The sequence below is a fragment of the Aspergillus eucalypticola genome, assembly GCF_003184535.1.
Source record: "Aspergillus eucalypticola CBS 122712 chromosome Unknown BO83scaffold_25, whole genome shotgun sequence".
NCBI classification, from domain to species: domain Eukaryota; kingdom Fungi; phylum Ascomycota; class Eurotiomycetes; order Eurotiales; family Aspergillaceae; genus Aspergillus; species Aspergillus eucalypticola.
Window position 1 is genome coordinate 164018 of NW_020290299.1, and position 24273 is coordinate 188290.

Consider the following 24273-nt stretch of genomic DNA (forward strand, 5'->3'; position numbering starts at 1 on the left):
AAGCCCTGTTTAGCCCTGTGGCAAGATGACGAGTCACAAAATGATCGATACTGTCTTGATTGACTAATGTACATATATGCAAGCAGATATATCCACATCCACCAACCCCATCTATCCATATGATACACATAGCAGTGAGCAGTATACAGAGTAGTAGTAGTAGTAGTAGTAGTAGTAGTAGTAGTAGTAGGTAGTATACATCAGCCCTGCCCTACTGTATACTCCTACTAATTCCCAGCAATCCACCTCTCCAACCACCTCCTCTCCTCCCTCTCGGCCTCCCAACCCTCCCTCACCCCCCCATCACCAACCCCCACACCACCCCTCTCCTCCACCGCAATGCGCACCTCCTCCGCCTCCATCCCAGCCACGCCCCCACCCCTCCGAATCAACTCATCATCACACGCCAAATACTCCGCATACCGTCTCAACCTCCCCCGATACACCACCCCGACCAACCACCCCGGTCTCTCATACGACCTCGCCAACCCCAACACCGCACAAGCCCGCATCACCTCCCCAGGCCCTGCACCCTCAATCCAACTTCTATCCACCATCCGCTTCAACAAACCCATCTCCTCCACAGACCCAACCCCAGGCGGCGTCACCGACCCCGTCCCCACAACCAACGCCTCCCGCTTTGCTCGCGCCCTCTTCTCCCGCTCTTTCTCTAGCTGTCGCGGAATCCGACACGTCAGGGGAGTGATGGCATTCCCCAGAGCGAGCACAGCCAGGGGCGTAAGTTCTCCGCAGATGATCAAGATGAGCGAAAAGGGGATCATGCGGCGGATGTCGTGCGCGGAGCGGCGAAGGAGTTGGAAGTGTGCGCGGTGGAGATCTTTCGTTTGTAAAGTCTTGTAGAATGGAGATGATACATCTTTTGTGGTGGTTGCTGCTGCTGCTGCTGCTGCTGGTGGTATCGAGCTCGGGATATAGGGTGATAGGTTCAGGGTCCGTCGGAGGGGAATCGCGGCGCGGTAGTTGTGGTAGACGTTTTTCAGGCCCGTTTTGTAGAAGGTGAGGTATGCGCGGCCGATGGTGATGTAGCGTTTTAGTTTGTCGGATGGGGGGAGAGAGGTGTTTGGGGTGGGGGTGGGTGGGAGGGCGAGGGAGGCGGGTCGGGTGCTCGGGGGTGGGTTTAGGGTGGTGAGGATTGTTGTGGATGTTGATGTTGAGGTTGTTGATGTTTGGGGGGTGGTGGTGGTGGGTTGTGCAGCGGAGGAGGGGCGCGTGTGGGATTTGGTATTGGTGTTGGACTTGGAGTGTGAGGCGTAGGCGCGTGTTGAGAGGAGGGTGTAGTTGTGGTGGATGAGGCGAGATGCGATGGTCGTGGTGAGTTGGGGATGCGGGCAATTGAGGAGAGCCCGTGGGGGGTGCAGCGCGGATGGCATTGCGCTGTAAATTAGATTGGCTTCAATGGTCCAATTGATGGGTGTAATCAGTGTAGGGTTGTAGAGAGGATTCAAGAGGAAGGAAGAATTGGAGATGAAATGAGAGATCCGAGGAGATTCCGGGGAGATTGGTGTGAGTGCCTCAGGCAGAAAGGAATTGCCTCGGCTCCCCGCGGGGACCGATGTTAGTATATCTTAGTTGCTAGTAGTTTTCTTAAACTAATTGAACAGAATGATATACCTCCTGGTATATTATGCAGCTGCACCAGTGTGATATTGAATGTCATCTAGTATTATGTTGTGTCAAAGTCCGATGCCGGACAGTGACTTCTCAGAGTGATCACTACTAGCAACACTAAGAGTCCAACAACTATGTAACTTATATATTATCATGTTATCTTCTAGTAGTATAAATGTAACTAGCCTCATACTATACTACATATACGATCAAGTTAGTGACTTACGATCACAGTTCAGTTGACAATTACAATACTACTAGTCCATGACTCACCATCTCACTAGCAATACTCCCTAGTACTAGTTAGTAGTCTAGATTACTACTATATAATAACATACTACTCCCACACGCTCTTCACCACCACAATTCTTCTATAACCACCACCACCACCACAAACAACAATGTCCCAATTAACATTCACCCACTCCACTGCCCTCCTCCTAATAGACAATCAAAACGGCTTCACCCACCCAACCCATTGGGGCCCATCTCGCTCCAACCCCAACTACGAAGCCAACATCCAATCCCTCCTCACCACCTTCCGCAACACCCTCACCACACTTTCATCTCACCACCACGAAATAATCCACATCTTTCACTCCTCCACAACGCCCACCTCCCCCCTACACCCAACCTACACCACTCCCACAGGAGAGCAAGGCATCGACCCCCTCCCGATCTGCAACCCACTTCCCACCGAGAAACAGATCTGGAAACATGTCAATTCCTCATTCATTGGCACCGAACTGGAAGAATATCTCCGCGAGAAGGGGATACGGCAGTTGATTGTGGCTGGGTTGACTACGGATCATTGTGTGTCGACGACGGTGCGGATGGCGGCGAATTTGGGGGTGGTTGATACTAGGGTTAGATCATCTGAGGATGAGGAGGAGGAGGTGGTGGTGGATAAAGGACGGATTATTCTTGTTAGTGATGCCACTGCTACATTTGCCAAGGGGGGATGGGATGCCGAGACGGTGCATCAGGTGTCGGTTGCGAGTTTGGCTGGGGAGTTTGCGGAGGTGAGAGGGGTGGGGGAGGTGGTGAGAGCGTTGGAGGAGTATTCTGCTTCGAGATAGTAGTAGGGTAGATCCTATTATATGTAGAGGGTGTGAATTATGATGATGGTGTGGATGTAGGTTATGATTTTATCATAAGTCACTGATTTGTTTGACAGCTACATTACAGGGTCACATCCACCGCAACCATACCCTCTGAAATGAATCCCGTCACGAACAATCTCGCCTTCTTCTGCTGCTGCTGCTGCTGCTGCTCATCTGGCAACGGAACCAGCACCGCCGCGCTGGCACTCCGGATGCGTGATCCATCGTCCTCAAAAAGCAGCCGGGTCTCCCATTCCGCGGGCGAAGTACCAGCCTTGCGCCGTGTGTACCACACCATCGCGCCGTCCTTGCCTTTAGGATCAGTGCGCGTCTTGTCCAGGTCCACGCCGCGAAGTAGTCCAGCCTGGACATATCCGCTGGCATCGTCTGTGGCCGTTGCGTACGGGTCCTGGTAGTAAGTGGGATTGTCAATGGTGCTGTCAAAGGCGAACTCATCCACAACCGACAGCGTGTGGTCATCCTGCGGCCGCATACGCCACATGTAGCCGCCCACGGCGCTGGTGAGAAGCACTTCCTCGCGCGACGAGCCATGTCCGAGACCGTTGGGGTTCCAGATGTGCTCGAAGGCCACAGTTGCCTTGCGTTCCGTGTCAGCTGGGACCGCGGCGAGACTGTCGACTTGGACGTGGATGACAGTGGACCATTTGGCGGCGGGGAGTATGTTCTCGACCGTGCGGAGAGCCCCGTCGCGGTAGCGGTGGTCGTTAGTGACGTAAAATGAATAAGGACTTTCGGCGTAGATGTCGTTGGGGGTGGCTACGAGCGGATGACGGATTGAGCGGACATGCCGGACGGTGCCGGAGTGCAGGACATGGTGGAAGAGCTCGACCTGCGAGCGGGCCTTGGGGATGTCCTTGAGGCCGGGGTGATAGTCCGGGTTGGCTAGGTGGTTCACGGCGAAGATGTAGACGGCGTCTGCGCGCTCCGGATCCTCAGTAACGTCGATGCCGTGAGTGATGAAGGGGCCGGAAAAGTTCTCGAATGTGAGACGGGTCGATTTCAGTGTCTGTCAAGCTGGATTAGTTTCTGGTAATCATATATAGGAGTTGCACAGGGACACCTACCTGGGGGTCAATCACATGAATAGACCCCGTCGTGTCTGCAGGGCCTTCAAGGTTGACCAAGGGTGGAAACCAGCGGAACCGTGGTACAATCGAGTCCTCGCAGGCCGTAAAGAGCTGACCAGACGGATGGTGGTAATGCAGGTCCTCGCATTGGATGGTATCAGCAATTGGGTGGACAGGGTTACTCTGGGAGCTGCTTGTCTCGCTGGCTGAGCGGAATGCCCCCAGCACTTTAAGCTGGCGGGTCACTGGTCCATACAGCGAGGCGAACAGGACGGCGATAATCGCCAGGTTGATGTAGTTTTTCATCGTGATCAGCCTGCTGATAATTCGACATGTAGTGGGGGAGAAAAAGCAAAAAAAGGAGGAGGAAAAAGCAAACAAGGGAGGGGGAAAGGAGGGAGGAGAATGGAACAAAGTAAAGCGGGGGGCCGAGGTTGGATGAACCAACCGAGTAGATACTCTGTAGCATCATCCTCACCATCACTATATTGGAAAATGCGGGGATTGACTTTAAACGAACCTGTCATTGGCGAACCAGCAGCTGGCCATCCTCCACTGTGGACCGACCAGCCAGTCCAGCAGAGACGCCAGTGAAGATCGTCGCGGTAATCATCCATGGGTCGGGGTCGGAGTTACGGTCCAAGCTCCTAGTACGAGGTGGAAGGAAGCGAGTTGAAGTGAAGTAGAGAAATGAGTGCATACATTCAAGCCTAATGCCGAGCTTACAGCCAATTCATCCTTCCCAGGGTTTTCCTTCGCCCACACGCAAATCAAGCTAAGTTAGCAAGTATTAAAAATCACACGCAGATTGTTTCATCCTGTCCGATTGAAAAAAAACTCCTTTGTTTCCCCGTCCAAGAAATCCGTAACTCATGGCCGCCGTCTTCGCTTAGCGCTGAGACTTGGCCTCCAGATATTCCTGGTCACTGGCGTCCAAGATGTCGTACTCCTCGTCCGTCAGCATACCCGCATCTGTCTCGTCCTCGCCCAGTGTCAGACTCTCCATGTCATCAAAGACATCCTGCTCCGAAGCATTCGTCACCGACGGGGCGCTGGGGGCCGTGGTGGCCGCCTCGTGTGTGCTGGTCTCCGGAGACTCCTTGGCCAGCTTGGGGAAGATCATCTGGCTTCCTACAGGCTCCGACTCGGCCTCCGGCTGAGGCTCGACGGTCTTCTCCATCTCCGGTTCCGGTGCACTCACAGCGGGCGGCGGAACGTCATCACGCACGCGCACGTCACACCACAGCCGGTGACCAAAAGGCATGCCGCTGGGCAGCTTCAGCCGCCAGTACGAGATGGCACTGCCCTGGCGGCTCGGGGTCCTGAGTGTCACGGTAAAGTCCGCACTGTGACCTGGCTCAAGCGGCTCCGAGAGCTTGTTACTCTCCATGGCAGCCGAGATGGCATCCATGCTCAATGGGTGGCTGGTATTAACGTTGAACATCGAATCGCCTCCGACGAACCGCACATCCGTGCCGGCAGGCCAGCTCAATGGGCCGGGGTTGAAGAGGGTCCAGGTCTGCTCAAAGGCGGTGTTGGGCGGCAGCGTGGTGTCATCCGGCACAGTGTCCCGGATGAAGAAGGCTTGATAGCCCGAGGCCGGGTCAGCTGATGTCGGCTGTTCGACCTGGACCGGCTGCTGTGCAACGGGAGTCGGCTGTTCCACCGGGGCAGGCTCTTGGATAGGCTCTGCTTCCAGCTTGGGTGTCTCCTGAACCGGCTCGACCGGGACGCTGGCTTGGGTGGAAGTGGATTTCTGGGCACGGTCGCCCAGGGCGCAAGTGGCTCCACGGTCTTCGTGGACAGTGCTAACAGAAACGTTGTGCACAGGTGTCTTCAGCATGACCATGGGGTGAGTGCGGTTGTGGGTGTTGGTCGGGTGCACCTCACACTTGGCGCAGAAGTCCGTGTCGTGACACACAGAGCACTTGTAGCGAGTGCCTGTGATGAAGCTAGGGCATGGCCTGTTCCTGCACAGAGGGCCGTCGCAGTAGATGCCGTAATGCACCTCATAGCTTTGCAGGGGCTCGGCGATTGCGTCATAAATCGGCGCAAACCGATGACCCGGGTGGTTTTGGGCTGCCTCCTGGTGACACTCCGAGCAGTAGTCCCAATCTGGGCAGGTCAGACACTTGTGCCGGACGCCAATAATACGCTACGGTAACGGTTAGCATTGAGGCAGTCAAATAAAAAATATTTTACAACCAACCTTTTCACACCCGTCGCAGATAGCTGCGTGGTGGTGGTGACGTCCAGGTTTGCAGCGAGATTGCACCAGACTCTTCAGGCAGAACTGACGATCATGAAGCAGCTTGAAGGTGTGGGCGGGGTGATGGCCGTGTGTGTCTCTGAGGAGACAAGTGATGCAAATGTCATAGTCATCGCAGTCAGCGCAGGAAACCATCTTGGTTTCATCGAGTTCTGTTGGAGTTAGTAAATAGTGACAACCTCCTGTAGAGGGGGAAGGACATACCCTTCAGGCAATCATTGCAGATGCGTTCCTGAGTGCTTTCAGGAAGTTCGGGAGCAGCAACAGCAGGGACTGGAGTAGTCTCCGACACCAGCTCTGGCACGGATTCCTCGAAGGTCTCTTCTTCTTCCTCTTCTGGTTCAGGCTCCTCACGAGCCTTGCGGGGCTGAACCGTCTCCGTGGTGCTGTTGGTGACCTGGCCGTCCTTGACAGAACGTTTGATCAACCAGTGTTCGTCATCCAGACAAGCCACACCGGCCTCGACACACTGAAGACACAAGTCGTAGTCGCCGTCGTCACAGATGCTGCAATGATAGTGCTCGTTCGGAATGGAGCGGCCGCAGTGGTTGCAGTCAATGCAGAAGACACCATTGGGCGATGCGTGCGACACCACTGGCATGTCAAAGCTGTCCTGACCCAAGACGAAGTCACGGAATTGAGGCTCAGTCGTCTCAGGGGCCGACCACTGGGCGGACCGAGACTCAGCAGGGATGGTGCCGTTGGCGACCTCGGGCAGAGCCGAGGCAGATAGGGACGCACTAGCAGGAACACTTTCAACTTGAGACTCAGGGAGAGGAGCACCCAAGACAGTCTCGAGGTAACTGTACCTTGACGCATTCTGTTGTTCGGGGAGGTCTGCAGCCAGCTGTGGCTGGGAGACGGGCTCCTCAGCCGTTGTGGCCTTGATCCGCAGCTTCAGTTTAGCCTTGGCAGCGCGATAGAGCTGCTTGTAGACAGCGGGGTTCTCGCTATCTAGCTGAATATAGCAGCCGGCGCTGTCGGAATAACGTTCAAAGATGACGTTAACATCTTCGGGAACGCCAAGGAGCTGGCGGAGCTATTACAGATAAGAGACGTCAGCATGAATTGCGAAATCGTTGCGGTATTGCCATCCCGTATTTATTTTCACCCCCTTGCAAAGAAATGATTCGCAGGTAACGCGGGATAAAACAGAAAAATTTCATCACACATATGGAGCAAGGTAGTGAACACGTGAGCACACTCAGTTGCATTGAGGAAATAGATGATGGGGGGTGGCTATGATTTTTGATGGGGGGCCCAAAGGACCCGTAGCTCCGATCGGAGCTTGAGTGGGGACGAACATACATTCTGGGGAAGCGTGCGAGCTCCGAGCTCTCGCAGAGGAAGCTTGAAGCGTCGAGTATTTTCATTGTAGAGCACTTTGACGGTGATGAGAGAACTGGGGCCCACGGGAGCCGTTGCGGGTGCAGGAGAAGCCATGGTGTCCAGAAGGATGATTGCTTCTTCCTGTTGTTCTGGCTTCAATTTCCCTCTGGCGTGATTTAAGCAGGGATTCCGAGAGATAAGCAAAAAAGGGCGCTAATTCGGGAGCGGTAAGCTAGGCGATGGATGGTAGGAAGTACGTCAAGCCAGTGATAGATAACGGTGAGAGTGGTGTTTGTCCCCGTTGGAAGGTTAACGAGGAAACCCGAATGGAAAGGATGGGTGAGATGGGGTGTAGTTTTTAAACTAGTAGACTAAATAGAAGGAAGGGGGGGGGGGAGGGGGAAATGGTGGGATAATAATGTAGATGAGGGGGGGTGTGGGAGGATGGCAGGTAGACGGTAAGAAGAAGGAATAAGTAAAAAGGGAAAAAAGGAGGAGACGGAAGATCGGGAGAGGAAAATTATTGAGGATGGATGGATGATGAGGAGAGGGGGGGGTAAAGATGAGAGATGAGGAGAGAGCGAACGAGTTCTACCCAGAGGTAATTAAGAGGGAGAGGGAGAGGCTGCCTGGAGGTCAGCTGCTGCTTCACTGCTGCATCCGGCCGAGGCGGTGAAGGTCCGCGGCCATTGGCGGATGCTAACAGCTTTGGTAACTTGCTCCGGACTAGCAGTTAGTTCGTTAGCAGTAGTAAAAGCAGTTCAAACTACGGAGTACTTTTCATAGTTAACTGCGTTTAGTTACTTGCCCGGTACCTTGTCCGGCCCGTCGGTCGCGATGCTTCTTCCCCGTACTCTCATGTAGATGCAACTTTTAGTCTTACTTAGTCCTCCTTCTCTTGCATCCTCGGTGGAGTCTTCCTGCTGCAGAATGAGGCATTGCTCTGTTGGCTACGTAGGTGCCTAAACCCTTCCCATCCTTCCCATCCTTCCTTTTCCCTTCCCACCTCGTCACCAACCCTCCTAAAGCACAGGCGCCATGATTTCATCACGACATGGATGTTCCCCTCATGCCACCGACCAACAATCCTTTTCCCCACAGCCTCAGATGCTGCTTGCTGATCAGGGTGCTTACGCCTGGGCCGTTAATCCATCCATCCATTCACACCTTCCCTTCCCCCCAAGATTTACTTCTGCTAATTTTCCCTACGAGATGATCGGCTATTACGGCTTCTTTTCCAGGCCTCCTACTTTTTCTGTAGCCCGAGGGAATTGACGCTCCTTGACGTGCTGCCTGACGTCACGTCACACCTTCGAAACCGTCCAGGCCCATCCCCGGCCCCTTCGCTTCCCAACCCGAGGTCTGGTCTAGTCTATCTATCTACTGTTTGGTTTGACCGGTACGGACAACACAGCTCTTCAACTGCAAACTATTTTTGGGATCGTATTTTTTATTGCTTTTGTAGACAAGAGGACGCCACCCCACAACTCGGCCTCCTCATCCGTGTCAATCAACTAATCTCAAAACGAGCGCAGTGAAACACACGCACACGCACACACATACACACACGCAGGGCTCATCGCAGACAGGGGCGAAGCGGGGAGGAGGAAGAGGAGGCACACCGCATTACGTTCATGGAAACCAGGATGCAAAACAAGCGTGGTCAGAGACATCATACGGGTATTCGCGTGGACAGCCCACCGGAAGAGCGACTCTGGCGCCGCCGACAGGGTGCGTAGGAACATCACCGCACCCTTGGTCCCGGTTCTTTCCCCTCCCGGCTTTGAGCCCACTGCCTTTCAACGTCATGAGTATATCGAAGAAGATGGTATCCGTACATCGCGGAAGACTTCGGCAGGCATAAGCTAAACGGCACAGCAGGGCAGCGACGGCAGCCAAGCAAACTAAGGAAAAAGAAAGCATGAAAAAGCGGAAACACAAGAAACAAGAAAAAGGAAACATGTAACGGAAAACGTAGGCAGAAAAGAAAAAAAAAAAAATGGCGATGAGAAGAAACAGGGGTAAAAATAGAACAGCACAGCAAGACGATCGCTAGTAATGCATGGAATCCTTATCTAACCACAATCAGAGACGAAACTAGGAGAGCACGATGCTCCGGCCACACTAGACCTCAACAAGAAAGGAAAGGCACAGGCTATGAGGCAATGGGAGGTCGTCATATTGAGATCAACAACAAATTTGCCGCTTTTCCATGAGGCAAACAAGAAAAAGAAAAGAAAAAAGCCAATGATCAAGGTGAACACGAAGCGAAGGCGGATAATTGAAGGGCAACAATAATGAGTATGAAACTGAAACAAAGGCGGACTAAAGGGGAAAGATAAGGCGTAGACCAAGGCGGAAGGGGGAAAAGTAAACATAGCATCAAAAAATGAACACAGAAAGAAATTGAATTTTTGAAACCGAACATAAAGGCAGGGAGAAGACATTCCTTGAGGCCGGGCATCACCCACAAGCCTCGATTCATTGAGAGCCGTAGTAAACACTGCCTTGAGATTGGGGATAGTAGTACGTTGTACCAGGGGGCGTCATCATGCCGCCCATGCCCATGACACCGCCGGCCCCGGGCGCATTCGGCATTCCATAGGAGGAGTTTGGATACATTTGGTTAGCATCGTAGAAATACACCGTACCACCTGCTTCGTGTGCGACCGTGCCCGGTTGAGCCGGTTGCTCGCCCGACGTGTGCGCACTGGGCACCATATACGGCACCTGTTGCCCCGGAGGGAAGGGAGGCACAGAGGTGCCGGGCCCTACTGCGGCATTGTACGGGGGGAATTCGGTCCCGGTAACAGAATAGTAAACGGCGCCAGGTGGGTAAGAACTGGGATAGAATGCTTGTGGCTGTTGGTAACCATATGGCTGGAAGGGTTGGGCATGGATTGCACGCTCGGGTATATGGGATAAGGGTGTCACCGACGAGTGAGCCGAAGCAGCATAGCCGGGCGCATCTGAGCCATAGACGGGCCCGTTTCCAGGCATCGGGACCTGATGATGGAAAGGCTGCTCCTGCTGCGGCTGAGGAGGATTGTAGGGGAAGCTTGCGGGCGTCTCAATGTCGGCAACAGAGACGGCCTTCTGGGGACGAGGTTGGTGCATCGGTATGGGCGCCGGACGGCTCTCCCGGAACACTGGAGGTTGAGGCTGTGGTTGTAGAGGAGGAACTGCTGTAGGAGGGCCGGGTGGCGGGGGTGGTAGTCCGGCTGGTGGTCTTGGAGGAGGAGGTAAACGGACAACGGGCTTACCGTTGTCTGTGGCCACGATCGTCTGCCTGGAGAGAACCGAGGCTGCCGGCGAGTGGTATCCTTCTTGCGAGGGCGCCTTGCCGAAGGACGACCTCCTACTGATGCTAACGCTTGGAGTGTATGTGGAACCTGCATAGATACTAGGCCGTCGTCCTGGAAAGAATCCGCTTCGGCGCCCACGGAAGGCCTGTTGATTGGGCCGGAGCGCCCGCGGGATGAAGATGAAAGATCGCTCTGTTGCGGGGAAGATATAACGCGCAGGCTGCCCGGGAAGCGAGATTCGGACAGGTTTATCGCGGCGCAGAGGAGGACGGTGCTGTGGTAAACGGGTGTGTTGCTTCTTTGGAACATTAGGGTATGAGATGGGTTGAGCCATTCCCGGTAAGTAGACCACGACAGGCACATTCCCTATCATTGTAGTACTCGAGAATGACCTATTGGGCGGGGACGATCGAGGAGCTGTAGGAACTGGCTTGGGGGGATAAGATGGGAGAGTCGCAGGCGCCGCAGGCACTTTCGAGGCGGGTGCATCATCTCCAGCAACAGTATCATGCAGATCGTGCGTCCACTTGTTTTCGCTGGCATCTGATTTGACCTGGTTCCTGCAAGCAGTTAGCATGAATGTTCTGTCTGCCTCAAAAGTGAAAGAGCTAGAAGTTAGGCTCAAGCGTACTTGCGCACATTGCCGTCCACGATGAGACCGTATGGTCTGGACTTGGACTTAGCAAATGATTTGTGACCGTTGGCTGCAGTATCGGTCGAGCGTTTGTCGTGAAGGAAGAAGCTTCCTCGGGTGGGCACGAATGCTGGGTTTTCCTCCTTTTCCTTTGTATACTTCTCATTATCACGACGCCTCCTGTCCGTCAGGCTGTCTTGTTTTGGCTCTGCCGGCGGCGCCGACGGAGTCCTCCCAGTTTGCTGGCCAAGCTCTCCCTTCAGGTCGTCAAAGTGAATTTCGGCCACCCCAGTTGTCTTGTCCGACAGTCTCATTCCGTTCATCATCGCTTCAGTATCTGACATGACCGTTCCCGTGTGGCGTTTCCCGGGCGAGGTTGAATGGCGGCGCCCGAGCTTCTGGCTTCCGGCAGGCATACGGCCGTTGAGCTGGGGAGGGTGAGCATTGCCCGCATCCCGGGTCACAGACGCCTCATCATCACTCTCATCGCTGCCCTCGCCATCGGCATCCTCCTCATCGGGATGACTGATAATGGATCCTTCGCTTAGGGAGTCGTCCTCCAGTTCTCCATCTAGTGAGCCCTCATCTTCGCCCTCATCGTCTCTCCTTCGGCGGCGACTAGCACCGATGTTGTGTCGTCGTGGAGCCATGGTAAAAGGAGGGAAAATAGAAAGCAAAAGATCACGGTAAAGGTTGGATTCGAGGTATGCTGGGGTAAATCGTGGTGGTGAGAAAGGGCGTCAAAGTGCACCGACCAGCAGCGGCGAGAGCGGCGGGTTGCAAGACAGAGAGGATGGGTAGAGAAGTAAGGTAGCTAGCTAGTAGGTCTAGATAGGAAGAAGCCCGCGAGCAACACGTTCCCGGAGAACCAAATAGACAAAGGTAGAAGAATAAAAGAAAACACGAAAGCTAAGGCAAGAGGGTGCACCTCAGGAGTGAGGGCAGGGAGTGTTGAACGGATGAACGAACTGGGGAGATTTGGTGGTTTTGAGCATGAGCCATGACATGCTCTTTCGATGTCAACCGCCTCAATCCGGTTAGCGCCCTCCCCAAACCACTTCAGTGATTCTAGAACTGCGGTTTATCTACTTTTAGTTGTTTAATGCCAGCTGATCGTCCATCAGAGCTTCCCCCCTCCATTTTGCTTTTGAGAACTCCATATGACACTGGATTTTCTGCAAATATGGTTCCCCTCTTACATTATACTTTTCGACCAAACAGACTCCCACTTCCCAGTCAAGGTCTAGGTATGTCGACATCCTGAGCATTACTACTACTGACGCCCGTTAACTCTGTCCGTCCACTCACATTGCCTGGTTCTGTTTACCCTGACTAAGCCCGCCTGGCAGCATCGGCCTTAGTGTATCTGTACCCAGTCTGGCGCAATAAGAAGGGGCATGGTTCATGTACCAGTACACCAGAGGGTTCTACTGGCAGTACTAGTGCTACTAGCTGATCGGTTTATGCTACGTCTTAGCCTTCCATGTGATGCGCGGTGTCAGAACTTACAATGCGAACTGGAGGAAATGGCTAATCAGTCCATTGGGTACTATAATGCTTCATGGCTTACATACATTGTATACAAAAAGTCTCGGCTGGGTATCAAGGTACTGAGGACTTAAATCCTCAATGCTTCTATAGCGCCGTCCACGGCCGTCTTGATCCTCGACCGACGGGGCATGAAGTCCATGCAAGGATGGAACAACTCATGTCACAACTCACTATGACAACGATCTCACATCGACCAGATTACAGAGCCGGGCATTGCAAGGCTCCGTCTTTTCACCAGCAAGGAGACCTGGTTTGGTTCTTCATGGGCGATGGCTTCGTATATTTTCTTCCGAAATGCGCACATGTTGTTCAAGGCGCGCGAACTAATCAAAGGTGATCTTCTTTCCTTGACCTTCAACAATGGCTCCACTGAGCTTCTGGACAGTATCTTGATCGTATCGGGTATACTCCGGCTTTCCTTGCCTAGCCTTGCCCGGTCGCGACTGGCGAGGCTGCTCACCCGTCGAATCGTGCTCTGCAGGCCCAACCTCGCTGATGTCTGCGGTATCGTTCTTCTTGCCTTCGCTGTCCTTACCGAATCGCTTCTTATAGCGCGTCGTGGCATCTTCGGCAAATTCCATGCGCATCCGCCTACCGAGCAGATTGTTCACCCACACTCTCTTCTGTCGCGGTTTCTTAGACTTTTTGCGGCTTTCGGCGTCGGACTCTTCTTCCTCTTCCTCCTCCTCCTTGACCAGCACGTAGCCCTTCACCGCTGCTTCGGCTGCTGCAAGATCTTCAAACACTACCCAAGCATAACCCTTGCATTTGCCGGAGTCTTGGAATGTGGCCACATGTACGTTTGCGATAGTCCCGCATTGGGAAAAGTGCTCTTCGATGAGTTCCTTCGTAGCGTCGAAGCCGAGGTTACCGACAAATATCCGCTTTGACGGGGGATTTCCAAATGCTGCACCCGAACTTGCGTTCTGACCCTCTCCTTGAGGCTTCTCTGGCCTTCCAGAGAAATTCTTTGCATCTTTGATGAGCACGCGACGTCCGGAGAGAAGCTGTTCACTGAGGCCCATTGCCTCCTGGGAGGCCTTCTGCGTGGAGAAATCGACGTAAGCGAAACCTTTGTTCTGGGCTTTTCCATGCTTATCACCAGACTTGGGCATGTGAATTCTCGTGATGGTCGTATCTGCAAAGGAGCAGTTGGTCGTAAAGAACTTGCGCACGTCATCTTTCGTCGCAAAAAATGGCAGGTTTCCGATCCAGATGCCATACTCGGACCGCTTCTGAGTGGCAGCGTTGTCATTGTCTGCAGGAGTCCCCTCTGTTTTCTTCTCCGTAGTGGTATCCGAGGGGCCTTCTGCGGCCTTCTTCTTCAGCTTTCGCAGAGCCTTCTTTGAGGGAGGTTCCGGTGCAGAAACATCGATCTCGATCTCGGAGACCTCTGGGAGCTTGCGCTTCTTGTGATTTTCCTCGCCTATGCCAGCCATGGTGTAGTGGGTGAAGTAATATGAGATAGAAAATATACTTCACAGAAATAGGTGACCAAAGCCAATGAGAGGGGAAAAGAACCTTCACTTGAAGAATTCACAGCGGCAATCACTGATAGCGGAGGGAAACTTTTTTTTTACGGCAGGCAGAAACTCTCCGCCTCAACACCAGATCCTCCAGATCGGCGGACCGCTTAAACGTGACCGGCCCAAACACGGCCATCTCGAGCCTCATTCAGCCTTCGCTCCTGTCCGCCCCTTTCACCCGCCCACGACTCTGCAACTTGAGGCGCCATCCAGGTTTCTCGTCGTTTGCTTTGCTCATTTGTCACCATGTCGCATACCATTGATGATGCCCAATCCGTGACTGAAAGTCTACCGGATGCCCCCGGGGGCGCCCCTACCAAACAGTCGTACCGATCATTCAAGTGAGTGTGGTCCCCTGAATGCCTGGGGCGGCGCGTTGCTAATTCGACCGATCTACTATTTAGGAAGAAGTTCGCGAAGCTTAAGGTTAAGTTCGAGCTGCAGATGCGAGAGAGCGAGTCTCTCATCCGTGAAGGGCTGCGTATCGAGGATCTATCCAAGAGGATTCAGGCACAAAATGAGTATGTTGCGCGCCTACGTCTATAGCTTGTCGGTCGCTTACAGTTGATCAACCTGCAGTCAGCTCCTAGAAGTTCTCCTGGAATTCAACGACAGTCTCCATGTGTCCCCAAGCGTGCGGTACGATCTGAGCGCGCCGGAAGATGCATCCTTCTTACCACCACCCGAGCGAGACATTCCGAAATCGTACAATGACCCTGCCGTAGCGAGCTCTGTCTTACAAGAAGCCAAGGCTAGACTGGCTGCTGGACGTTTGTCCAGCGATGCGTATCGTGAGGTGGAGGAGGATGTCAAGCGCGGACAGGCTTTTGCACCGCGTATGCAGTACAGCACTCTGTCGACATTCCCCCATTCCGCGCCTTTGCAGCCAGAGAACCCCGACGACTGGAATCCCGCGCAAGAACTTGGGTTTCTCACTCCCGAATACGAGACCGAATATTGCCTGGCTCTGGATGCTAAACTGGGCGACGAAGAGGCCCTGGAGCAGCTTGAGGTTGTTCCCAAAAAGCCATCACTAGCAGAACGCGAGAGAGAGGCTGCTCTTCGGAGCCACGTCTCTGTACACAATTGGTTACGCCAGAATCAGCCCCAAATATTTCTGCAGGACAACGAAAACGCCTCGGAAAAGTCCGGCTCTCGACCCTCCAATCTACGCACTTCCAAGAGGGCTCCGGCCCAATCACGCAAAGAGGAGGATGTGTATGATGATGACAGTATCCTGGAAACTGCGTCCACCTCTGGAGGTACGAGAGGCAAGCGCAAGCGCGATGAAGATAGCGGTTATCGGCCCAAGGGTGGTAGCAGTCGCTCAAACCGGAAGAAGAAGGATGATGAGAATGCCACCCCCAAACGCCCTTCGAAGCGATCTTCGGGCGTAGGTGCCTGAGACTGCCGATCGACAAATTCGGATCTTTTCCTTTTGTATCAATACATACTTTCCTTTCACACGTCTTCTTTGCCAATCATGTTTGCAAATCCCATCGAAATCACGGCAGATAGTGATCCATTTCCAATGATGGGAGCGGACAAGCCTACGACACGTTATGGGTGTTACCAAGGGGTCATCCCCAGTTTACAACCATGAATTTCCTATATCCGCGTATTCATCTGATCCATTGCTGTACTATGTGTTGGAGCGGCGGCTTCACTACTTACTTACCCGCGCTGCTATTATGATGTGATATACCTCAACAATAATTAGGGAAACCTTATAACTAGATGTCGTAAATTCGATGTGAAAGCAGTCGTGTAAAACCCAAAATATATTTATACAAATTAGACTAGTAGGGATATAACAATGCTGTACTAGTGTTACCCATTCTCCCGGATTGGGAATGCGGCTTCACGTGCGGCTCCACCAGCGGTTTGCCTGGTTTGCTTGGCATGCCGAAAGTCTTGTCCGACTGCAGCTCCAATACTCCGATTTTCACAGATGCCCTCTATCTGAACGCAATAGAATCACCTGCTCGGCCATTGGTATATCTCGGAGCGGCAAAACAGATCTCTACACTATGGCCATTACCATTCTTCCTCCGGTTGTGGAGGATGTCGACGTTCCTTACTCCGATTCGGAGGACGATGCCATGTCCGTGGATTCAGATGGAGGAGTCGATCTAGCAGCGGGAGATGCCACAAGACCTAGCAAGCGGGTTCGCTTAGTGGAGGGAACAAATATTGGCGCTGGAGTTCTCACACCGGGTGAGATCGTAACAGACGACCCGCAATGGATGAGGTTGGTTTGGCCCAATCTCTATATCAGCTCAAGGCGCAATTGATTGACACTTGACCGCAGAGGACATGGCACGTACACTAACCCACTATCCACCTCCATCATTGCCACCGTCGCCGGTACGGTTCAGAAGACCAACAAACTGCTCTCCGTCCAGCCCCTACGCGCCCGCTATACGCCTGAGATCGGTGACCTGGTGGTGGGGCGCATTGTCGAAGTGCAGTCTCGCCGATGGAAGGTTGATGTCGCTGCTCCCCTTCTCGCACAGCTTCCCCTCTCCGCTATCAACTTGCCTGGTGGTATCTTGCGTCGACGAACGAGCGCCGATGAACTACAAATCCGAACCTTCTTCAGCGAGGGTGACCTCGTCGTTGCTGAAGTCCAGTCGGTACATTCGGACGGAGGCGCCTCGCTGCACACCCGGTCGCTGAAGTATGGTAAATTGAGGAACGGCGTGTTTCTTGCGGTGACGGGGACGGGTGGCAGTGGTGCGTCCAGCTCGTCGGTCAAAGGTACTTCGGGGGCGAGTGCTACGGGAGCGGGAGCCGGAGGTGCAGCGGGTGCTGGTGGAGTGGTTCGGTCGCGCAGACAGGTCTGGACGATCAATACAGCCAATGGAGGTGGGGATGTTGATGTGATTTTGGGAGTTAATGGATACATCTGGATTTCTAAGCACGCCGATGGAGCTGCTGCTGCATCGTCGACAACGGAGAATGTGTCAATCACGCGCATGGAGGAAATGGTGTCGAGTTCCATCTACTCGAGTCAGAACGATGACATCCCGCCACAGACGCGTCGGGAGATTGCCCGGTTGGCGCAGTGCATTCGGGTGCTTGTCAACGGAGGAGTCCGGGTGGACGAAGAGACGGTGATGGGAGCCTACGAAGCCAGCTTACAGGTGGACCTGGAGGTGGGAGATGAAGAGGATGAGGAAGATCGGGGCAAGGAGGGCAGAGAATATCTGGAGGGCGACAAGGCTCGTCGGATTCTGGATTTGGTGCTACAACAACTATAGGGTTGTATATGGCTTTTCGAACCTTTCGATAGTAGTTCTCGTGAGAATAGATACCCCGACAAATGGACGAACATTACTGCCTCAATAATGGGTGTGTGTAGTAGAGTTTCACCGAGACTAAGTGATTACCATCCTCTTCTGTCTGTCTTTTATCTTGTGATGCCTTCAACTTTTGCCTTTTTGGGGCTGATAAGCAAAGACCCCGCATCACGTGGCGATAACAGGACTGATTATTGGTAGATCCAAAAGAGAGTTAAAGAAAAGAAGGGATTCACTCAAGAATGCAAGTAAAGGAGATCAGAAGATAAGAAATCAGAAGTAACCAAGCAGAAGCAAGAGTAACACAAAACAATTCAGGGATCCGAGCGAGGGTGGCGTTGATCAGAAGGGGGCGTGACCAGTTGGCTGCCGCACAATTATTATTATTATTTATTATTCTTATTATTATTCTTTCTGGTGTTACTCTTATTCTGGATTCCTTCACTATCTCTTCTTTCTCACCTTCTTCACTTCATCTCTTCATCCACCCATTGGGGATTTTCCATCCAACACTCTTGTTTTCTTCCAGCCTTACCATGTCCTTCGTCTCAGAATCACTCTTTCTACTGTCTACCATTACCTTTACCATACCCTCAGTATAGCCGACCGGGTTCTGCCGGCCACACTTGGTGTTGCCTTGTTCCTAATAGTACAAGTTCATACTTGTTTCTACATTCCGGTCTCCCCTTTGGCTTATTACATAGCATAAATTCTCGGATACATTATCCCGCGTTTTCTCCCGTGAAAATTCTTCTTGCACCTAGCAATCTTTTCTTTGCAATCACCTCCCAGCTGGTCGACATTGCGCGCATCCATCATGCCGGACCTGCGTCGTCAAGTGTTGGAGAGTGGCAAAACCATCTCTCGTAAAGCTGCTTCCCGCGAAGGCTCTCGACGAACTTCGCGCGCCAACTCTGCCCAGAATTCCCGCCAGTCCTCGCAGAATCAGAGCCGATATGCATCGGACGAGGAAGATCTTGACAGTCTCAGCGATGATACGGCCATGAGGTGAGCACTCCATGATCACTGCTTTTCCTTTCCTTCAATTATTTTTTGGTTTCCCCCCAAACGGAATGATGTCATCGTCGTCCGTCCCCTCTTGTGTGCTCCGTTACTAATGCGTGTTTTACGACCCAGCATTGGCTCATTGGACGATCTAACCGATAACCCCGATCTGGACAACCATGATTGGGTTGAGGAGCTTGGAGATGTCATCCAGGATATTCTGGACCGCAAGCGTAGTAGTAATCTGAGTCGCGAAGAGGCCTACGCTGCGTTTTGCCGACTGGCTAAGTATCACTATGTCGAGGAACAAATTCGCGGTCGCGTTCTCGACTTGGTAGCGGCATTCAACCGCAGTATCAAGTTCGAGACCAGTGTGCGCGAAACAACCCTGGCGCTTCGTGCCGTTGAGCTCCTCGCCATTTCAGCCTACGACAACACAATCTACGAGCATGTCGAGCCCTTGCTGACCCGCACCGTGCGCGATTCGACGTCCAACACGGTCAAGGCAGGCGCGATTCACTGTCTGGGCGTCTGCTCTATCCATGCAGGCGCTAGCGAAGATGGGATCCTCGACCAGATGACGTTCTTCTTGGACATCGCTGCCTCTGACGGGCAGTCGATCGGTGCCGGGGACGACGCAGCCAGCGTCGTTGCTGCTCTGCAAGAATGGGGCGTGCTCGCGACCTATATTGACGATCTCGAAGGCGAAAGCGAGGACGCCGTCCAGATCTTCATGGACCAGCTGAACAGTGGTGATTCGGCGGTCCAAATTGCTGCCGGCGAGAACATTGCGCTCTTATACGAGAAGAGTTACACACCACAGGAGGACGATGAAGACGACGAGGAGGAGGATGAAGAATCGGAAGAGGAAACATTCCTGTCTGGAGGTCGCGGCAACGGCCCAAAGTTAGTCAAGCGCTACAACGCCTACCACAACACGCATGAGCTTGAACAGCAACTCCATTCGCTGGCCAAAGTCCACAGCAAACGGATCAGCAAACGCGATAAAAAGAGCCTACACAGCAACTTCGCCTCCATTTTAACGACGGTGGAGAATCCTCGTCGGGGACCCATGTACAACACCGCTATCGACCAAGACACCAACCGCCACTACGGCAGCAAGCTGACGGTCAAGATCGGCCGGCAGGGCGTGATGAACATCGATCGCTGGTGGAAATGGACGCGGCTGAGCTCGCTTCGACGCACCCTGCAGGGCGGCTTCGCGGCACACTACTACCAAGGCAACCGCGCCGTGCTGGAAAGCCTTCCGGTGATCATGCGCATGGACACGCCGTCGGACCGAGGGTATGCCAAGCGCACGGCCAAACATCGGGATAGTCGTCGATGGGCGGTCCACGAGGCCTCGGACGAGGACTAGAGAGACATGTGACACATTCATCACTTGTTTTACTGGGTTTTTTTTTTAAGTTTGATTCCCTGTTGCGTTAGATTTATTGCAGCGGGTGTTTTGTGAAGTCTTCTTTGTTTTCATGCATTTGACTTTGTACCCCGTTTCTAGAACACAGAACAGACGCGGGATATTACTCGCCGCAGGTATCTCGCAGTGTGATAGAAACGAATAAAAGCTTACATCCATCCATACATACTTGACATATAACTATGTATAGGAATCATTTTCAGTTATTGCTATATGATATCTTCAATTAACTAGTGTATATAATGCTGACTACGTTACTATTCACTATTCAATACATAATTTAATCTCAATTCATGACGGTATCAATAGTAAGACCCAATTCGGCACTGCTTTTTATTATATGTCAATAGTAAGTAGTTCAACAAGAACAAGAATATATTCCATCTCATTACACGCACATTAAATGAGGCAGCAAATGAATAAATAGTTCGTAAATCAATAGATAAGCGTACACCGAGAGTGTTACTATATAAGTTGAGTAGAATTCCACCTATTTTCCCCCAATATATCCTCTATAGTAATACCACTCACCACCGCACTCCCGCGATACTTCACTAATAGTATTTCCATCACATCACATATAAAATGGAATTAGACCTTACAGCCACATGCACCCGTAAAATAAAAGCGCTAACACAATTACTTCGTAAAAACTGGCACCACGCCCGTCCAGGCGCCCTTACTCCGTTCCTCCCAGTAGCCTTCCTTCCCGGACTTCAGTCGCCACACGGATTCATCTCCCGGTGCCTCATCTACGGGAGTGAACCACCGCGGTGTCCAAGATTCGCCTGCGGCTTCCATCTCGCGACGACGAGCGCGCTGACCCTCTTCCAATTGGACCTTGACTGCCTCGGCTTGGTCGACGTCGCCGTCTTCGAGGGCGCGCTGGTCCGGACGAAGTCGGGAGTCTGTGACGGGGAGTTTGCCGTCCTCGATGGGAGTGACCTCATTCAAGGTCGCCGCGAAGGCCGTGAGACCGTAGTGTTTGGGCGCGTTGGGGACCAGAGGTCCGGCACTCCAGATGGTTCCCGAGGGGTTGCCGTTCTTGGTGAGGTCGAGGGAGGAGGTCCAGGTGCCCGTGAGACCCAGAGGTAGGTCGCGGCCGGAGGGGTCCGTGGATTTGGTGCTGACTTCTTCGCTGCGACCGGAGAACATGCCGCCGGCTTTGAACGTGGAGAGGGAGCGGTGGCCAGTAGTTTCGTTGACGACGACCATTTCGCCGACAGGTTCGACGTATTTCTCGCCGGCGATGATGTTGCGGAGGAACGAAGTGGCCTGGGCCCAGCTGAAGTGTTCGCCAGTGGTGTGGAGGGTCAGGCGCATCTTGCCTTCGGTGATGATTTCGGCGGATTTACCCCAGAATTTCTGCGTCGGCATGGGGGATTGCGTAAGGCTCCAGTCTTTGCTGTCGGCTTGGTAGGCAAGCTGGACAGGGCGATGCGAAACCTTTTCGGCGATGAAGCGGAAGCCAAGGTCTTCACGGACGAGCTCGTAGGTCTCGCCGAGCATGGGGTTGAACGGCTTGCGGATAGCGCGCTCACGGATCCGGTTGCTCGAGATGGGAGAGAGGGCGAATGCAGTCACGTACATGAGGCGTTCAACGGGGTCGGAGGCGCTGGCGGCGCGGTCGAGCAGGGTGGAATACTCCATAACTTCGGCGGCACGCTGAAGCAGCGACAGGGGCTCGTTGGAGGAAACAGGCATGGATATCTGCGACAGGTCCTTGCCGACATTCTTGCGGAGGAAGCCAATTAGACTGGGCGGCATGACTGTCGGCGCCGTGATGTTGGCACGACGCTTCACGGGGCTGAGTGGGAGCGGCGTGAGCGCTTTGGGGCGCCCGGGGAAGAGCGGCGAGTACTGATCGTGTCCAGCAGGCGCCTCGTCGGCCTCGTCCTCACTGTCATCAGAGGGAGCGTCGTTGACCATGGGTTCTTCTTCCACCTTGGGTTTCGAATCCCATACAGTGTGGTCGGAGGCGTTGTCGGCCGCTGCCTCGTCGTCGCTGTCGCCCTTGATTGTGAGAAGCGCTTTACCGTCATCGGCATCGAAGAACTCCTGGGAGACATCAGACTCGAAGCTGCGCCGCGCCTGCACGGTCGCGCCGGGAGGGTGTCGTCGCTGCTTGCTTTCGGAGATGAGGGTCGAGAACTCGCTGACGACCTGGTCCAGGTCACGCAACACGGCCATAAGATGTTCATGAACCTCCTCCATGGGATCCGGGGGGCTGGCGATGCTGCTGGGCTTGCGATCGCCCGCCAGGGACGCCGTGTCAAAGGCGCCCGGCACAGCCAGCTGCGAGGACATGGAGGCCATGGTCGTGGTGCGCTTGACGCCGGGTTGCGTGGCCGTACTATTCTTGCGCTTCCAGAACGGGCGTTTGGCGTCCCCAGACTCGTCTCCGTTCAGGTCCGTCGGCGTGCGATGCGGGCTAGGCGAGCGACCGCGGGGTTTCTCCGCGACATTGCCGCCCAGGTACTTGGGATCAGTGTCCTTGGCCAGGCGCCGGACAGCATCGCGCGATCCGGATACCTTGCTCACAAGGCCCTCAACCTGCTCCCATTCCCTTTCCTCGACGGGGTTCGGAGCGACACGCTGAGATGGCACGCGTAACAAGGGTTCGGATGGCAAGGTGGTGTCGTCGGTGGCGGTAGCAGGGGTCTTGGAGGACGGGGCGGAGGCCCGCTCCAGCGCCCGCTTCCAAGCGGCGAACTCCTGGTCATTGTTGGCGCGAAGGTGCCAGACTTCGGTGCCGGAGTCAATGGAAATCTCGCGCGACTTCTCGTTGCATGCGACCGCAGCCAGCGACAAGGGGATGGAACCGCGGAGCGCGGCAGAATTCCGATCGTGGTAGTAAGACAAGGTCGACGAGGTATAGTCGAGGGAGAAGAATCGACGCGCCCAGCCCTGATGGCGCTTCCGCCGTCGCTTCTGAAGCAGGCCCGTATAGGTATTGAGCGAGTCGCGGTCGCTGGCGAGAGGCGGCGGCTGAGCGACGCTGTTGCCCCGTCGGCGGGCAGCCAGGGACTTTCCGGATTCAGCGGTATCGGACCGTATGGGGTGGCTGGAGGCATGAGGGACGGGAACTGACTGTGGTGGGAGGGCGGTTGGGTAGGTGAGCAGGGCGAGAGTGACGGTTTTCGAGAGTTGCTTGGAGAAGGTATTGTCAAAGACCAGGGCGTAGTTCCCACCTTCGTTGGCGGGCACGTCGTAGGTACCGCGGAAGATGCGTTCGGCCTCGCATTTGCCGATCCATTGGATCTGCTTAAGGCCAATGCCTGTCAGCTTGTCAATGACGGAGGCATTGGGTCGCGAGGCCGCAGCGCCAGCGGTCGCGGGCAGGTTTTCATTAGAATCGGCGTTGGGGGAATCGGTGGCAGGTAAGTTGGTGTTGGAGCCCAGAACGGCCGAATGGCCGGGATGCTTGAAGATGCCGAAGTTGATGGACTTTTTGTGCGGTTGAATGCTCCAGGAGATGGTGTGGGCGGGCTTGACCGATACCCAGCGGACAAAGTAGGACTGTAGAGAGGGGCAACAACAGAGACAAGGAGTTAGTCCAATGCCATCAATCAATTCAGCGATTCAGCGTGTCATGCATCCATCCCCTCCGCCCCCTTACTTCAGTGTCAACATACCTTGCTGTGGATCTCCAGCTCCTCCATGGCCGCCATCGTTGCGCGAGTGGCCCTTGTTTAGGTGGTGGGGGGTAAATGGGAAAGACGACAATGAGGGGGAGCAATTGAGAAGATGAGGAACAAAACCAAGTGGGAGATGGATCTTTTAAAAGTCGGAGGACTGGCGAAGGAGCTGAAACAAAAAGGAGGGAATGATGGATCAGGCTGAGGCTCAGCTGTACGTCAGCCACGAGGCAGGGCAAGAAGCAAGCAGAAGTGGCAGCAGAAGCAGCAGATCTTACCAGTCATGCAGCAGCCCGGCTCACGTTGGATTGCGGGAACGATCGGACAAGGAGACACGGGCCAGAAGTGACTGTGGGATGAAGGGTCAAAGAGTGACAACAGATGCGGGTATTTTAAGGAAAAAGGAGGGGCGGTGGAGGAGGAGGAGGAGGAGGAGGAGGGTAGTAGTAGTTGCTG

General features: G+C 53.9%; 9 protein-coding genes across 9 annotated transcripts; 3 read left to right on the forward strand and 6 right to left on the reverse strand.

The window, feature by feature from the left end:
* Nucleotides 1-227: 227 nt before the first annotated feature.
* On the reverse strand, nucleotides 228-1452 carry BO83DRAFT_367242 (uncharacterized protein; the record flags this gene model as incomplete). Its single annotated transcript, XM_025529753.1, has 1 exon — nucleotides 228-1452. The coding sequence occupies exon 1, from the start codon at nucleotides 1389-1391 to the stop codon at nucleotides 228-230; it is 1164 nt and encodes a 387-aa protein (XP_025384859.1). The 5' UTR covers nucleotides 1392-1452.
* A 551-nt stretch (nucleotides 1453-2003) lies between these two features.
* On the forward strand, nucleotides 2004-2783 carry BO83DRAFT_111649 (putative isochorismatase family hydrolase). The gene has a single exon (XM_025525931.1). It carries the CDS (start codon nucleotides 2031-2033, stop codon nucleotides 2706-2708), a length of 678 nt encoding a protein of 225 aa, XP_025384860.1. The 5' UTR covers nucleotides 2004-2030; the 3' UTR covers nucleotides 2709-2783.
* Nucleotides 2760-4234, reverse strand: BO83DRAFT_111777 (serum paraoxonase/arylesterase family protein). Its single transcript, XM_025525934.1, has 2 exons — nucleotides 3818-4234; nucleotides 2760-3759 (listed from the first exon to the last, which is right to left on the reverse strand). The coding sequence occupies exons 1-2, from the start codon at nucleotides 4124-4126 to the stop codon at nucleotides 2812-2814; spliced, it is 1257 nt and encodes a 418-aa protein (XP_025384861.1). The 5' UTR covers nucleotides 4127-4234; the 3' UTR covers nucleotides 2760-2811.
* A 380-nt stretch (nucleotides 4235-4614) lies between these two features.
* Nucleotides 4615-7991, reverse strand: BO83DRAFT_111775 (ZZ type zinc finger domain protein). The gene is made up of 4 exons (XM_025525933.1): nucleotides 7398-7991; nucleotides 6294-7128; nucleotides 6030-6241; nucleotides 4615-5975 (listed from the first exon to the last, which is right to left on the reverse strand). The coding sequence occupies exons 1-4, from the start codon at nucleotides 7530-7532 to the stop codon at nucleotides 4710-4712; spliced, it is 2448 nt and encodes an 815-aa protein (XP_025384862.1). The 5' UTR covers nucleotides 7533-7991; the 3' UTR covers nucleotides 4615-4709.
* Nucleotides 7992-9639: 1648 nt separating this feature from the next.
* BO83DRAFT_111718 (uncharacterized protein) lies at nucleotides 9640-12089 on the reverse strand. Its single transcript, XM_025525932.1, has 2 exons — nucleotides 11355-12089; nucleotides 9640-11283 (listed from the first exon to the last, which is right to left on the reverse strand). The coding sequence occupies exons 1-2, from the start codon at nucleotides 12005-12007 to the stop codon at nucleotides 9900-9902; spliced, it is 2037 nt and encodes a 678-aa protein (XP_025384863.1). The 5' UTR covers nucleotides 12008-12089; the 3' UTR covers nucleotides 9640-9899.
* A 1016-nt stretch (nucleotides 12090-13105) lies between these two features.
* BO83DRAFT_111839 (putative RNA binding protein Rnp24) lies at nucleotides 13106-14613 on the reverse strand. The gene has a single exon (XM_025525935.1). The coding sequence runs from the start codon at nucleotides 14345-14347 to the stop codon at nucleotides 13232-13234; it is 1116 nt and encodes a 371-aa protein (XP_025384864.1). The 5' UTR covers nucleotides 14348-14613; the 3' UTR covers nucleotides 13106-13231.
* On the forward strand, nucleotides 14446-18013 carry BO83DRAFT_367255 (uncharacterized protein). The gene is made up of 5 exons (XM_025529754.1): nucleotides 14446-14775; nucleotides 14839-14955; nucleotides 15014-15831; nucleotides 16454-16685; nucleotides 16746-18013. The coding sequence occupies exons 1-5, from the start codon at nucleotides 14681-14683 to the stop codon at nucleotides 17695-17697; spliced, it is 2214 nt and encodes a 737-aa protein (XP_025384865.1). The 5' UTR covers nucleotides 14446-14680; the 3' UTR covers nucleotides 17698-18013.
* A 173-nt stretch (nucleotides 18014-18186) lies between these two features.
* Nucleotides 18187-20524, forward strand: BO83DRAFT_381108 (IFRD domain-containing protein). Its single transcript, XM_025531910.1, has 2 exons — nucleotides 18187-18744; nucleotides 18874-20524. Exons 1-2 carry the CDS (start codon nucleotides 18554-18556, stop codon nucleotides 20117-20119), a joined length of 1437 nt encoding a protein of 478 aa, XP_025384866.1. The 5' UTR covers nucleotides 18187-18553; the 3' UTR covers nucleotides 20120-20524.
* Nucleotides 20525-20818: 294 nt separating this feature from the next.
* BO83DRAFT_320062 (oxysterol-binding protein related protein OSH3) lies at nucleotides 20819-23850 on the reverse strand (the record flags this gene model as incomplete). The annotated part of the gene is made up of 2 exons (XM_025527801.1): nucleotides 20819-23698; nucleotides 23815-23850. 2 exons carry the CDS (start codon nucleotides 23848-23850, stop codon nucleotides 20819-20821), a joined length of 2916 nt encoding a protein of 971 aa, XP_025384867.1.
* Between the last annotated feature and the right edge of the window lie 423 nt (nucleotides 23851-24273).

Bases quoted from the DNA above. Each gene is read 5' to 3' on its own strand.
- BO83DRAFT_111649 (XM_025525931.1), top strand. From the start codon at position 2,031: ATGTCCCAATTAACATTCACCCACTCCACTGCCCTCCTCCTAATAGAC.
- BO83DRAFT_111777 (XM_025525934.1), bottom strand. From the start codon at position 4,126: ATGAAAAACTACATCAACCTGGCGATTATCGCCGTCCTGTTCGCCTCG. The intron at 3,760-3,817 runs GTAGGTGTCCCT...CCAGCTTGACAG, and splicing joins TTCATGTGATTGACCCCCAG to ACACTGAAATCGACCCGTCT.
- BO83DRAFT_111775 (XM_025525933.1), bottom strand. From the start codon at position 7,532: ATGGCTTCTCCTGCACCCGCAACGGCTCCCGTGGGCCCCAGTTCTCTC. The intron at 7,129-7,397 runs GTATGTTCGTCC...TATCTGTAATAG, and splicing joins CTCGCACGCTTCCCCAGAAT to CTCCGCCAGCTCCTTGGCGT. The intron at 6,242-6,293 runs GTATGTCCTTCC...TAACTCCAACAG, and splicing joins CTGCAATGATTGCCTGAAGG to AACTCGATGAAACCAAGATG.
- BO83DRAFT_111718 (XM_025525932.1), bottom strand. From the start codon at position 12,007: ATGGCTCCACGACGACACAACATCGGTGCTAGTCGCCGCCGAAGGAGA. The intron at 11,284-11,354 runs GTACGCTTGAGC...AACTGCTTGCAG, and splicing joins GTGGACGGCAATGTGCGCAA to GAACCAGGTCAAATCAGATG.
- BO83DRAFT_111839 (XM_025525935.1), bottom strand. From the start codon at position 14,347: ATGGCTGGCATAGGCGAGGAAAATCACAAGAAGCGCAAGCTCCCAGAG.
- BO83DRAFT_367255 (XM_025529754.1), top strand. From the start codon at position 14,681: ATGTCGCATACCATTGATGATGCCCAATCCGTGACTGAAAGTCTACCG. The intron at 14,956-15,013 runs GTATGTTGCGCG...ATCAACCTGCAG, and splicing joins AGGATTCAGGCACAAAATGA to TCAGCTCCTAGAAGTTCTCC. The intron at 16,686-16,745 runs GTTGGTTTGGCC...ACTTGACCGCAG, and splicing joins GACGACCCGCAATGGATGAG to AGGACATGGCACGTACACTA.
- BO83DRAFT_381108 (XM_025531910.1), top strand. From the start codon at position 18,554: ATGCCGGACCTGCGTCGTCAAGTGTTGGAGAGTGGCAAAACCATCTCT. The intron at 18,745-18,873 runs GTGAGCACTCCA...TTTACGACCCAG, and splicing joins AGCGATGATACGGCCATGAG to CATTGGCTCATTGGACGATC.